Here is a 13,929-nt window from a genome sequence, read left to right as displayed (position 1 = left end):
ACTTCTTTTGGATCTTCTATTCTTGTAAGCTGCCACCTTGATAAGAATTTGCCAGTCATGGTGAGTAAGAAGTTACGATGGTTGATGTCTAGAGTTGTGATCCTGCTTTTGATTTTCTTGGGAGGCTTCTTGGTAACTGCAAATGAGAGTTTAAGAGGTGAGGATAACTTCCATAGGGTTAGGTAGTTTCCCTTGGTGTAGAACTAGATTTCTGTGGTTCCACATTGACCAAAAAATGGTAAAGAGGGATTGTAGAAAACTCACCTTGTTTTGTTGCATGAATTTGTTTGCAATGATACAATCTACTATCCATTGCTTAGCTGAAATCTGATTTAGATCAGAGGTTCTAATTTCCAAGATAAAACCATGCCAAACAACTCTTGCAAAGGGACAATGAAAGAAAAGATGAGTGATTGTTTCTTCTACCTCATTACACATAAGACATTAGTTAGTAGCTGAGATTCCTCTGCTATTTAAGATTACAAAAATAGGAATATTGTCATATAAAATTTTCCAAATGAAAGTGATTATTTTCAGAGGTAGCTTGACTTTCCAAATCAGCTTCCAAACTACTTGAGGGATATTAGAGATTCTCTGATTTAGCAAGTGAGTGGAAAATATATATATATATATATATATATATAATAATTAATTTTTTTTTATTTGTTTACCCTTAAAAAAAAAAAAATAGGAACACCCTCAATCAAAATTAGGAACCCTCAAATAAACCAAAAAAAAAAATTATTTGTTCTACTTTCAAGCAGCCAAAAAAAAAAAAAAAAAAGCCCCAAAAAAAATTTGAACTAAAATCTAAAAAAAAAAAAAATTGTAACAGAGCAAGCCCATCAGGAAAAAAAGCCCAATATCAATCAGTAAAGCAAACCCAATCTAAAGAAAAAAACAAAGCAAACCCAACAGATTACAATAGCAAACCCACAGATTCTCATAAAAAAATTAAAAAAAAAAAAAAAAAAAAAAAAAACCAAATCCCAATATACTGATCAGATTCTCAGAAACCAACGAACGGTGCTTGAAAGAAAAAAAGAGTCCTAACCTAAAGTCTAAAGAAAAAAACCTAACCCATAAACCTAATATATTGAGCTCCAGAACGACAGAACCAACGGATCGAAGAAGGAGATCGCCAGATCGGAGAAGGAGATCGGAGATCGGATCGGTCTTCCTCACCTCGATGTGCTGCCCGAGTCCCAATGGCGCTGCCCCTCAGCCTTAGGCCTCCCTGCTCCCTCAACCTCAAGTATTTCATCTCTATCTCAATCTCTCTCTCTTCATTCTTAGACTTCTTAGTCTCTCTCTCTCTGTCTCAGTCTCTCAGTCTCTCGCTCTCTCTTCATCTCAATTTCTCTTTATTAATATTTACCCTGTTTTAATGTTTTTGGCTTTATCCGGTGTTGGTGTTTTTTTTTTTTGGCTGAATTATCCAGTGTTGGTGATGGACTGATGGTCTTTTTATTAATATTTACCCTGTTTTTGGCTTTATCCAGTGTTGGTGTTTTTTTTTTTTTTTTTTTGGCTGAATTATCCGGTGTTGGTGATAGATTGATGGTGTAAGGTGTTGGTGAGATTATTAATTGTCTTTTAGTGTTGGTGTTGGTGTCTTTTGGTTAGATACAATAAATTGGCTTTATCTGATTGACTCTAGTCTTGTGATTGGGGCCATGGAGCATTGGGGCAGGTTAGTGCAAGTGTGTTGTGTGCTAGTGCTAGTGTGCAACTAATAATTAATAAATATGGTTGTGTGCAACTAATAATAATTAGTTCAACTAATGGTCATAAAATATATAATGAATCACTCTTTTTTAGACTTGGACTTAAGCTATACGGCCTACAAATTTTTGTGTTGCACAATTTATTGACTTTTTTTTTTTTTTTGTTAAGTAATAGTGTGATATTCCAAGTATCAAACAACCATGGTAATTAGTTAAACTAATTAATTTTGTTTGTTTGGGATATTAATCAACCAATAATTAATTGGGGAAAGCAACTAATAAACAATAATTAATAATTTAATTAACCAATACATTATAAAAGACAAATAAATTAAATTATATTAGGCTAAACAACAATTAATAATTTTATAATTAATGAAACAACAATATAACAAATTATGGTTTATAAAAGACAAACAAATTAATGAAACAACTAAACAACAATGCATTTGGGAAAAATTCCTGGAGCCTCCATTGGGAAAAATTATGCTTCTTAAGGAACACCTTGGAAAAAATTCATGGAGTCACCACTGAGTGGAGCTATGATTTTGGTGAAGTAGAAAGTAGGCTGCACTAACGTTGTATTCTCCTGAAGATGAATGCTTCCATAAGATTCTGTTAAAAATGCCATTAGTTTTTGAGATTGGAAGATGCAAGATTTCCATACATATGGGGTATGGGTATAGTTTTTGAACGAGGTCATACTTCTAGGATTTTGTATTTGCATCAATGAGGTCATCCACTGTGCCTTCAGGGAGTCCATTCTCCACTGGTTTGGATAATGGAACCAAGATGGGTGAGTGAGAGGGATTTGATGTCCATTTCCTATTAGCCATTGACCATGGTTTAAAGAAGAAAACTGTGGTGTTGTAACATTTTTCCAAATCCAAGAATGATGGGATTTTGGTTTATAATCCTGAAAGGAAGATCTAGGGAAATATTTGGCCCTGAAAGTTTTTGCTAATAGGGAAGTGGGGGAGTTTTGGATTCTCCAATATTGCTTAGAAATCATAGCTTGATTAATAAGACTGAATTTTTTGAGTCCAAGTCCACCCATATTTTTTGGTTGACATATTGTATCCCAATTGGTCAAATGTAATTTCTTAACTCCAGGCTCATGGCCCCACCAGAAGGCTCTGGTGATAGAGTTTAGCTTGTTACAAACTGTTTCAAGAACTCTAAAGTAGAAGAAAGTATACAGAGGCATGGCCTATAAAACTGAGGAAATAAGAGTAGTCCCACCAGCTTAGTATAAAAGCTTGGCTTTCCAACCTTGGAGTTTAGCATAAACTCTATCAATTATATTCTGGAAATTTGCAATTTTCCTCCCTCTAAGTTTAAAATTGATTCCCAAATACATACTAGGATTCTGCACCATGTTTACCTAAAGGGTCTGAGCTAGGAATTCTTGTATATTAGGAGGTATATTAGGATAGCAAAAGAGGTCAAACTTATTAAAATTGATACTTTGTCCTGAGATTGAACAATACCATAGGACTGGCCTTTTTTTTTTTTTTTTTATAATTATTATTAGATTAGTGAGGGAGCAACTATCATTTTGGGAGAAAAATAAAGAATTGTTGACATCCAATTTTGCAATCCACATTTAACCTCACATGGAGGGTAAAATGGTAATTTCTCCTTGGAAATAGGAATCTTAATTGTGGCCACTAGATCTTTAATTTCATTTCATGAAAATGATTTTCATATTGTAACGATTAAAGTAACTGATCATAAGCCTTAATCGGAGCATCAGATTAAAAGTTATTAACAAATCAAGTTTTATTGGCCAAGATGCACTATCACAAATTGAGTCCTACTATATGTGATTAAGAACAATTGATTCCAATTTGTTATAATTATATCAATTTAAAATTAATGACGTGTCATAATTTGATTGGCTAATATCACATCTTATGGTAAGGTTGCACACACTTGATTAATTAGATAATAAAACATTAATTATTTAATGAGTAATATGTGTAATTTTTTTTTAATTGGGGTAAATTTGGAACTGATTAAGCCTGAAATGGAAGTGATTAGAGCCTGTTAATATTAATTGGAAACTAATTTGGGGCTTATTAATGTTAATTATGTTGAAACTATTTTCTGACAAATAACCCCTGCTCACCATTTCATTAATATATCTCAGAATATTTTGAGCACAATAATGAGGCAATTCCGATCAGAATTGAAAAAGATATGATTTTTCAAAGTTAGCTCTAAAAACTATTACGAGAGCTACCAGAAAAACCGAGATTTTAAACATTTTGCTTGCTCATCACTCCCACCAACCTCCAAATTTAATGCACCAACTTTCTCTAAATATTGAAATAGGGTCTAGATTCATGATTCTCTTTGATATTTTGTCAAACCTCATTAAATGTCTTTCCATTTATATTTTCTTCACCACTACTATATAAACCCCATCTCTCCTTTATTCCAAGATAGAAAAACACTCTCTCTTCTCCCCTCTTGAGTTCTAGTGAAGTAAAGTAGTCTTATCATATCTTAGTCTTCCTGAGACTCAAAGTTTTGAGTAAGACTCCCTCTCCCTCTCCCTCTCCCTCTCCTAGTTCTTTTCTACTACACCCTTAGGGCGTCCACCAAAAGCCTCCTCCTCCACTATGTGGATCTTGCATGTAAATATAATCTCTTTCCCCAACTTGTTTTTTTATATTGCTATGTTTTGATTAAGATTAGAGTATGCTAGTGATTATTTAAATTCCTTGAATATGGTTGAATATTCTTAAATGTTCATATGTGTTCTTCACATGTTCTTGATTGTTCATCACATGTTCATGCATAACACTAGTTTTGATCTTAAATCCACATCGAAAATATGAAAATCATGTTCGTTGCATAATCTTCTCAACTCCTTGAATCTAGGATATCATCATCCACACATTTTCACTAGAATTTATTTTTTCAATTGAAATGCAATACTTAATAAATGGAACTAGGGTTTATCACATGCACACACATTAAATTCAAGCAAAACAATGAACATGCAATTAATTGATAACATGTTGGATGATGTGACATGAATGTTGGCCACCATGGTCTAGAAGACCGGTTTTACCGGGGAAGGTGGGTGCCTAACATCTTCCAATCTTCTAACATAGCCTCTGAACTTAGATTAAAGGTTAATAGATCAATGCTTATCCTTATAATTTTCAAATTCTAGATTGTAACTAGGAAACAAAGCTATATATTTTATCTTAGATTGTATCTAGAACTAAAACCATGTAATTTCCTATGATCAATGTAAATTCAATTTCAAATTAATAGAATAATAAATTTTTCAGTTATGGTTTTCTTATTTTTTTTTCCAATAATTAAATACGTAGCGTCTCTATTGTAAAACCCTTAATCTAAAGGGGAAAATATAATTAGTCAAACCTTCATTTTGAGAGGTAATAATACGACTCCACCTATTCACGTGGGTTTGGCCTAACACCAAAATGGGTCGGGAGTGCAGTCTCTCACAAGAATCATCTGCAAAAAATAGGTGTGTGAAAGAGACACCATTCCTTCCCCCTTTGATGCTTTTTAATTTTATTCTAATTCTTTGCTTGGATGAGAGCTATAGAGAGGATGTTGGTATAGAACAAGAACATGCATGGGGAGATAGGGTCATTTTGTCTTATGCCTCTAGATGGACAAAAGGGTTGTGTAGGGCTACCATTAACTAGTTAGGTATATTGGACTGAAGTGACACATTTCATGATCCAATTCACCCCAGTATGACTAAATTTCATAGAAAGTAAAATAGCCCTTAGGAAATTCTAGTTAACCTTATCATAAGCCTTACACATATCAATTTTCAAAGCTTCATAACCATTCTTTCTTCTTGTATTTTTCCTTAGGTATCAAAAATTTCATGAGCTAAGACAATGTTATCAATAATGTTTCTACCTTGTATAAAAGCATTCTGGAAATGTGTTATGAGTTTATCCATGAAAGGTTTAAGTCTAGACGCTACAATTTTGGAAATAATTTTGTAGATAACATTGCAAAGACTAATAGGTCTAAAACGAGATACATCCTTAGGAATATTAACCTTTGGAATGAGATTAAGAAAGGTTTGGTTAAAGGATTTAAGGAGAGAACCTAAATGGAAGAAAGCATGAACAGAGTTGAGTATATCATGTTTGACAATGCTCTAAAAATCTTGATAGAAGAAAGCCGGGATCCAATCTGGCCCAGGTGCTTTATGTGAACCAAGTTTATAAATTGCCGGTTCAATTTCAGCATCTATTATTTTGTTGTTCAGGTAAGTTTGTTGGTGTTGACCAATCTTTGGGATAGGCAAAGCTGCTATTTCCTCCAATAAGTTTGGATTTATTTGGTGTCTGTCTCAGCATGCTGATTTTTGAAATGCTCCACCAAAGTACTCTCAATTTCCTCTAATTCCTTAATTGTATTTCCATATGCAGTTTTAAGGTGTAGGATTCTACTTTGAGCTCCTCTTTGTTTCACTACAGTTTGGAAATATCTGGTATTTCTGTCCCCCTTGAATAATCCAGTCACTCCTTGCCTTCTCAGCCCACATAATTTCCCCCCGTGTCATTAAATTTTCGATCTCTTCTCTAACCTCTCTTTCCTATCTGACATCAGCAAAGGTTTGAATGGAGTCTTGGAGATCTTGGAGTTTCTTTTGCTTGTCTTTAATTTCCTTTTTCACCTTTCCAAACACTTGCTTGTTCCATTCAATGAATTGTTTCTTCACATTAGTAATTTTGTGCTGCAATTTGAAAGCTCGAGAACCTTGAGTATGGACATTCCAAGCATTCTGAACCATATCCTTATCATGCGTAAGCCACATTCTTTTAAACCTAAAAATCCTCCTTCTGAATGGTTGTTGCATCTCAAAGTCCAGTATAATTGAGCCATGATCAAATCGTAAGATAGGTTGAATCTTAAGCGCATAGTGTGGATATGAGTTTATCCATTCTACAGAGGCAAAAGTTTTGTCCAATCTCTCCATAACAAAGGCTTCATCTTCTCTTTTGTTCATCCATGTAAATCTTTGACCCTTAGCCTCAAGCTCACAGAGTTCTAGATCAGACAAAGTTTGTTGAAAAAGTTTAGCTCCTACAATGTTTCCATTATTAAAGGAGAATTTGCCCTCATGCGATAAGATTTGGTTAAAATCTCCAATACATAACTAATTTGGATGAGCAGTGGTTTTAAGTTGTTTGAGTTCAAACCAGACTTCTTCTCTTTTGGCATGATCAGGTTGACTATAAACAAAAGTAATTGATAGAGGGTTACCATTGTTATCAAGGAGATCAGTATGTATCAGGTGATTTGATCCATACTGGATGCTGATATTTTTTTTTGGTAACCACCCTAATAGTACAGTTGTCTACTATACTGCGCGCCTAGCACATAAAAAAAGAAGTACCGTCATGTTTTTAGTTTTTACCATATCACTATTCATGCGAACTTCCCCCACCCCACCCAAACCCTTTTTTTTCCTTTTCTCATGGGTTATGGACCCTTAATCAATGGATCCCATATTAAGTTTTTACATAACAAACAAACAAATGAACAAAAAATATTTTTTGAAATTAATAAAAAAACAATTAGGCCTTGTTTGGTTTAAAAAAATGGTCACTCATCACTCAGTTTTCATCATCCATCACTCATCACTTAGTTTTCATCACTCATCACTTAAAACACCCCACCCTGTTTGGCACCATCACTCACTTGTCATCACTCAATATTTTTCAATTATTTGTGGGCCCCATACTTGTACCTTGTGTAGCTTTTACTTTTTTTTTTTTTTCTTCAACCCCCAGTGGCTAAATTCACCGAATCCAGTGAGAAAAAAAAATAATTAAAAAAAAAAACCAAACTCACTGAACCCAGAAAAAAAAAAAAAAAAAAAAAAAAAAAAAAAAGATGAACTGAAGACCAAACAGTGAAAAAAAAGAAAAAGAGAAAGAGACGAAGAACTGAAGAAAGAATCAGTGAAGAGCAAAAAAAAAAAAAAAAAAAAAAGATGAACTGAAGACCGAATAGTGAAAAAAAAAAAAAAAAAAAGAGAGAGACGAAGAACTGAAGAAAGAATCAGTGAAGAAAAAAAAAAAAAAAAAAAAAGGATGAATTGAAGACCGAATAGTGAAAAAAAAAGAAAAAAGAGAGAGATGAAGAACTAAAAAAAGAATCAGTGAAGAGAAAAAAAGAAAAGAAAAGAACGGAAGACCAACCAGTGAAAAAAAAAAAAAAAAAAAAGGAGTCAAAGGTCAAAAGTTACGGCTGTGAGTCCCTTCATGTGTGTATAATTACAAAAATGCCATTGAGTTATGAGTTATGAGAATTGAAAACAGCTAAAATGTGTTTTTAGTTTCCATAACTCATAACTCAAAAATCAGATAATTGAGTGATGGAAACTGAGTCACGGATCATGAGTGATGGTGTCCAAACAAAAAATTTTCCGTGGGTCCCACAAATTTTGGATGATGAGTGATGAAAACAAAATCATATCACTCAAAACTCACTCATCCAAACAACACCTTAATGTCTTTGTACCATACTTAAGCAACTCTTAACACTTTTGTATTAATTTATTTTAAGAAATTAAATAATTTTTATTTCTTAAAATATACGGTATTCCTTCCATAATGATTGCTCTTATCATTTATTGTTTATCATTAGGCTAAGATATAATATTTTTATTTTCAGGTCTTTTTGGTAGGTTAGATTTGAACCACATATCTCAAATCCGATTACGTGAAATTTATCAATGGAGCTACCGGGACCAACATACTTTTATTGTTAATAACTATGAATTGGTTACTTTTTTTCTTAATTATAATGACTTGGAAATATATATATATATATATATATATAGAGAGAGAGAGAGAGAGAGAGAGAGATAATTGAGATTAAGGAGAATCTTGAACTTAATAATGAGTTCAAAATATGAAAAAATGGTGGGTTCTAGTTAACTTAATTGGTAAAGTCTCTAATGGTTGTATAAGAAATCTGAGGTTCAATCCCCGTCTACACCAAAAACTGATCGGTGTCTTGGTCTGATAATAAAGAGCTATCATCAGGAGCGGACGTTATAGGTTGAAACTATCTAATATATATATATATATATATATATATATATATATATGTGGAGAGTTATTGAATAAATTAAACTAATTATAAAATAAATAAATTATGGCATGCTTTTATATTAAATTTTGCATCTGTTACTAACTCATTCACAATTGGACTAAACAAAAGATTAGAGGAGCATGAATCACTAAGGAATTGGTCCACAGATAAAGCATGAATCTCAATAATCCATCATTCAAAAATGTGTTGTTTCATATAATAATTTTACCTAGCTTGCTAATTTGAAGTCTCCAAAACCATGCACCAATAATACAGATTTAAGCTAAAGCTTGTCAAGCAATAAAGTTTGTAACTAGTAGTTTTCTAAGAAGTGCAACGAATGTAATTCCAAAGTAAATGATAACTAGCTTATAACTCTTGTATACCATCGCACACCCTTGGTGCGATGGTCACTCCACAAGTATAAGTGTTTGTAGGGTGTGAGGGGTAAAGGTTAGGGTGCAAGTCTTCAAAAGGGGGTTTCACACATATATACACTTAAATTAGGATATAGTATAATTTCTATCATATATAAAAATAAAAACTCTTGTATATACACAAATACACAATGTAAGAAAGAGCAACCACAATTAGAATTGAATTTTTTATTATTATAAAAATACTAGGTGCGTAAATTTGCATATAAATATAATTGATAGAAAATTACAATAAAATTAGAACATGCATAAAATTAGAGTATTTAGAATATAAAGACACTTAGCAGCAAATTAGAGTAGAATTTTAAAAAAAAAAAACACTTAGTTGGAGGTTACTAGTACTTGTTCCAACAAACATTAATTATTACCAAAAATTATAATTAATTTTAGAATTAATATCATAATATAATATATCAATGATTTAATACTGTTAATATTTATTGATGTTGCAACTTATTTATTTATTTATTTATTTATTCATTCACTTCCTCAAATAAGAATAATAATAATATTGACCAAGGACAACTAGAACTGATCACGCGACTCCTTTATCAATAGGTCACCAAAATCAATGGTGGAGCCAAATTTTCTGCATGATACTCCGAATAGTTTGTTTGGGTGTCATGAAAAGTAGAAAACCACCAAACTTTTGGTTCTAACTATTCCTAGTACTAGTAGAAAAGGGATTAGTTTTCAAGCGTCAAAACCCTATAAAAACCCAACAAGTCAAGCGGCTTCATTGTCTGTTTGTCTCAACCAGTCTCTTGGGTGCCTCTGTGTGTGTGTTTTTTTGCTGTTTCTGTTACGTGAAAACAGTAGTGTTATAGTGCAATGGAGAAGTTACTTGGTGTTGCAGCCCAGGGCAGGCCAAAGACAAAGATTGTGTGCACTTTGGGACCATCATCGCGGTCAGTGGACATGTTAGAGAGGCTTCTTAGGGCAGGGATGAATGTTGCTCGCTTCAACTTCTCTCAAGGCACCCATGCTTACCATCAACACACCCTTGATAATCTCAGGACTGCCATGCGCAACACTGGCACTCACTGTGCTGTCATGTTGGACACTAAGGTATAAACATGACTATCATTATCTTGCTTATTTGTTCAACAAATATTTGTCTCTTTGGGTTGCTTATGGCTAAATTTTTACTGGGTTTTGTTTCTTAATGTTTATACTCTTCTTTGGTTCTTTAATTAGTCTTTGTTTTGTGTATGTGTTTGTGTCTTTGTTCCCTATATCTCCCTCTATCTTAAACTAGTTTTAAGGAATAGGTAATTACGTGCTTGGTGCTAGGAATTAGATCCTTTTAGTTTCTTGTTGTAGATTGTGAGCAATAACGATGTCACGTAGGTGGGGGTTTTTTAGTATTGGGTTGTTAGCAGAACTAGAAAGGTTCCTTAATCTTGAATTTGAATTTCAACTACACAAAAAACACAAAAACCAATTGGTGTCTTGGGACTGTAATAAAGAGCAATTATCACGAATAAGATCCTATAGCTTCAAATCTAAGAATTGAGTTGTTACTTGTTGGTGAGCTATATGGTCTTCAGTTAATATATGTATTGTTTTTTTAATTTTCTCCTAATTTCTCAAATTGACTCTTAAAATAGAGTGTGCTGATTTGGAGAGAAACTGTATTGAGTTTTAAGAAACATAAGGTGTTTCATAGTTAAATTGATTAATTAAAAACTTTCAATTTTGAAAAGCATACACAGATCTTGACTTTTGGTTCAAAATCACCTCTTTTTTTTCTTCTTTCTTTTATGAATTAAAATTAAAATTCGAATGAAAACCTCTGTACCACACACGAATTTAATTTTGATAAAGATTCTTCAAGGAGAGTTGCACATAATAAGCTCTCCAAGGTTCTGTAAACAAATTTTATTTGGTTCCACATTAAAGTTCTCATTCTGCAGCAAAAAATTAGCTCCAGTTTTGAAATATAATGGATAGTCTCCCACTTCAATAAGTCATCAGTTTGTAGTGTTTTGAATGTCAACCTATTATAAGGAATTTGACTAACAATTGAATTTTGAAAATTGTGAATTATATAACAGGGTCCAGAGATTCGAACTGGGTTTCTAAAAGATTCAAAGCCCGTTGAACTCCAGCAAGGTCAGGAAATTCTCATCACAACAGACTACAACACAAAGTGTGATGAAACTATGATCTCTATGAGCTATGAGAAGCTAGCTAAAGATTTGAAGCCACAAAGCGTTATTCTATGCGCTGACGGGTCAATTAGTCTCACAGTTCTTGACTGTGACAAGGAATTGGGTTTGGTTAGGTGTCGTTGTGAAAACTATGCAGTACTTGGTGAAAAGAAGAATGTCAATCTCCCTGGGGTTGTTGTTGATCTCCCAACCTTAACAGACAAGGACGTAGATGATATACTGAACTGGGGAATTCCAAATGAGATTGACATGATTGCTTTGTCTCTCGTTCGAAAAGGTTCAGACCTTGTTGAGGTCCGGAAACTACTGGGAAAGCATGCAAACATTATCCTTCTTATTTCAAAGGTATGTTAGCTGATATGGAAAAACTTAGTACATTAGGTTCTCCAATTAAATACAAACATGTCTTCTCATATAATATTACTCCAATTGTTGAAGTTAGCAAAACAACAAAAAATTAGTTCTCTTTATTCTTATCCCATTATTTTGTATAAGCTGGATGACTTCTTTTCTGGAGATTGACAAAGACATATACTTCAAGTAGGCATTGTTTTTGTAGCTGAATTTTCTATTGGCTAATTTTTGGCATTCTGGTAGGTTGAAAATCAAGAAGGGATTGATAATTTTGATGAAATTCTTGCAAACTCGAATGGATTCATGGTGGAAAGGGGTGACCTAGGAATGGAAATTCCAATTGAAAAGATATTCTGGGATCAGAAAATGATGATCAAAAGTGCCAACATACAAGGAAAACAAGTAATAACAGTCACTCAGATGCTGGAGTCGGATAGGCAAAAAACGAATTGATCACTTGTGATAAATTAACCAATTAATTTAGTCAAGTGAATTAATTAAGTTAATTAACATGCAAACGCATGGTAGCACAAACAAATCACCAATAAACTAAGTGTGCAATAGAAAATAAATTTGACACGATGATTTATTTACGAATGGGGAAAATCTAACGGCAAAAATCCCACTAGGTGATTTTCAGGTCACCACTTTCGAAATTCCACTATTATCACAATAAGTGGTTACAAGTAAAAGAATCTCAATACCTTATACCAACTTATAGTTGAACCCTTACCCCAATACCCAATTAGACTTGTTCTGTAGTGACAATTTCTTCTTTCGATACATGGCTCCCAAGTACGTGACTAACCAATTACACGGATCTCAGTACGCGACTTCAATCACCAACTAGAAAAGATTGTTGGCTACAAAATTCTTCAGTTCATCCCAATGATGAAGATCAAGAAGATGTTTAGTCAATAAACCCTATGATGCACATACACAGCAACTTTTTCAGAAGAGATGAATAAGGGCAAAACTTTGTTTCCGGTCACAATTTGCTTGAATAGGATTTTCTCAAAACTTGTGAACTCTTTGACGGCCCTTAAAATAATCATTTTATATGTCTAAGGTTAGGAGAAAAGAAGTCCCAAAAACACATTCACGGATTCCAAGAAAACAGATCAGAATTTTTGTTTCTTTCTTAAACCTCGACAAATAGGAGGTGTCGAGCACACAGGCTGAAACAGCTTTCTTAAGCTCGATAGATGTAGCTGTAGAGCCAACTGTTGAGTTTTAATGAATTTGCACTTCTCAACTTGTTTCTTGGACAGACTTGATGACTTCAACACTTGATCTTGAAACCTTATTTCTTGAAGTATTAAAAACACCTAGATCTACCCAATTACAAGTAAAGTGTCTTTTATCAAATGATTAGCCAATTACATAAAATGATGACATATGTTCCTAACAAATGAATCACATATGTCCTAACAGAGTCTATGACAAAATCTCCCAGACCTACGCATGCTGAAGCCACTGATGTTGCCAACGCTGTTCTTGGTGGAACTAACTGTGTGATGCTCAGTGGAGAAACTGCCGCTGGCGCCTATCCTGAAATTGTTGTTCAAACTATGGCCAAAATCTGTGCAGAGGCAGAGAATTTCATAAATTATGGAGACCTTTTTAAAAGAACAATAGAAACTGCACCAATGCTTAAGAGTTCATTAGAGAGTTTGGCTGCTTCAGCAGTGCACACAGCCCATTGCATGAAAGCAACCCTGATTTTGGTCATTAGCAAGGGTGGAAACACAGCAAAGCTGGTAGCTAAGTACAGGCCAAGTGTGCCAATAATTTCTCTAGTGGTTCCACAGATAAGTGATGTAATTGGCTTGTCATGGTCTGTTAATGCTCCATTAAGGCATAGCCTTATTTATAGGGGTCTGGTGCCTGCTTTATGCCCAGAATTGGTGCCTACTTGATTAAATAATCAGGGCTTGTATTTTCGTGGATATCAAGATTAAAAGTTACATAGTCCTCCTTGGTTCTTCCAGCTTAAAAACAGTGAGATTTAGGTGTCATTTGCAACACAGGCTGGTGACATCCATCTCTTTCTAAGTAAACACATAGGGTAACAAACATATTGTTACCTCTTATATTGCTCGAGTCATAAGCAACAATAAG

At 33.7% G+C, this 13,929-nt stretch overlaps 2 protein-coding genes across 2 annotated transcripts; one reads left to right on the top strand and one right to left on the bottom strand.

The window, feature by feature from the left end:
* Positions 1-6,333: 6,333 nt before the first annotated feature.
* Positions 6,334-7,007, bottom strand: LOC126691340 (uncharacterized). Its single transcript, XM_050386392.1, has 2 exons — positions 6,941-7,007; positions 6,334-6,824 (listed from the first exon to the last, which is right to left on the bottom strand). The coding sequence occupies exons 1-2, from the start codon at positions 7,005-7,007 to the stop codon at positions 6,334-6,336; spliced, it is 558 nt and encodes a 185-aa protein (XP_050242349.1).
* A 2,771-nt stretch (positions 7,008-9,778) lies between these two features.
* LOC126693297 (pyruvate kinase, cytosolic isozyme-like) lies at positions 9,779-13,379 on the top strand. Its single transcript, XM_050389221.1, has 4 exons — positions 9,779-10,348; positions 11,338-11,799; positions 12,052-12,210; positions 13,243-13,379. Exons 1-4 carry the CDS (start codon positions 10,112-10,114, stop codon positions 13,249-13,251), a joined length of 867 nt encoding a protein of 288 aa, XP_050245178.1. The 5' UTR covers positions 9,779-10,111; the 3' UTR covers positions 13,252-13,379.
* The last annotated feature ends 550 nt before the right edge of the window (positions 13,380-13,929 follow it).

This window comes from Quercus robur, chromosome 7 (assembly GCF_932294415.1).
Source record: "Quercus robur chromosome 7, dhQueRobu3.1, whole genome shotgun sequence".
Classification (NCBI taxonomy): domain Eukaryota; kingdom Viridiplantae; phylum Streptophyta; class Magnoliopsida; order Fagales; family Fagaceae; genus Quercus; species Quercus robur.
This window is presented reverse-complemented; position numbering and strand designations above follow the sequence as displayed.

Excerpts from the sequence above, each read along its gene's own strand:
- LOC126691340 (XM_050386392.1), bottom strand. The coding sequence starts at position 7,007 with ATGGTAACCCTCTATCAATTACTTTTGTTTATAGTCAACCTGATCATG. Across the intron at positions 6,825-6,940 it reads GCCAAAAGAGAAGAAGTCTG|GAGCTAAACTTTTTCAACAA; the intron begins GTTTGAACTCAA and ends GAAACATTGTAG.
- LOC126693297 (XM_050389221.1), top strand. The coding sequence starts at position 10,112 with ATGGAGAAGTTACTTGGTGTTGCAGCCCAGGGCAGGCCAAAGACAAAG. Across the intron at positions 10,349-11,337 it reads CTGTCATGTTGGACACTAAG|GGTCCAGAGATTCGAACTGG; the intron begins GTATAAACATGA and ends ATTATATAACAG. Across the intron at positions 11,800-12,051 it reads TTATCCTTCTTATTTCAAAG|GTTGAAAATCAAGAAGGGAT; the intron begins GTATGTTAGCTG and ends GCATTCTGGTAG.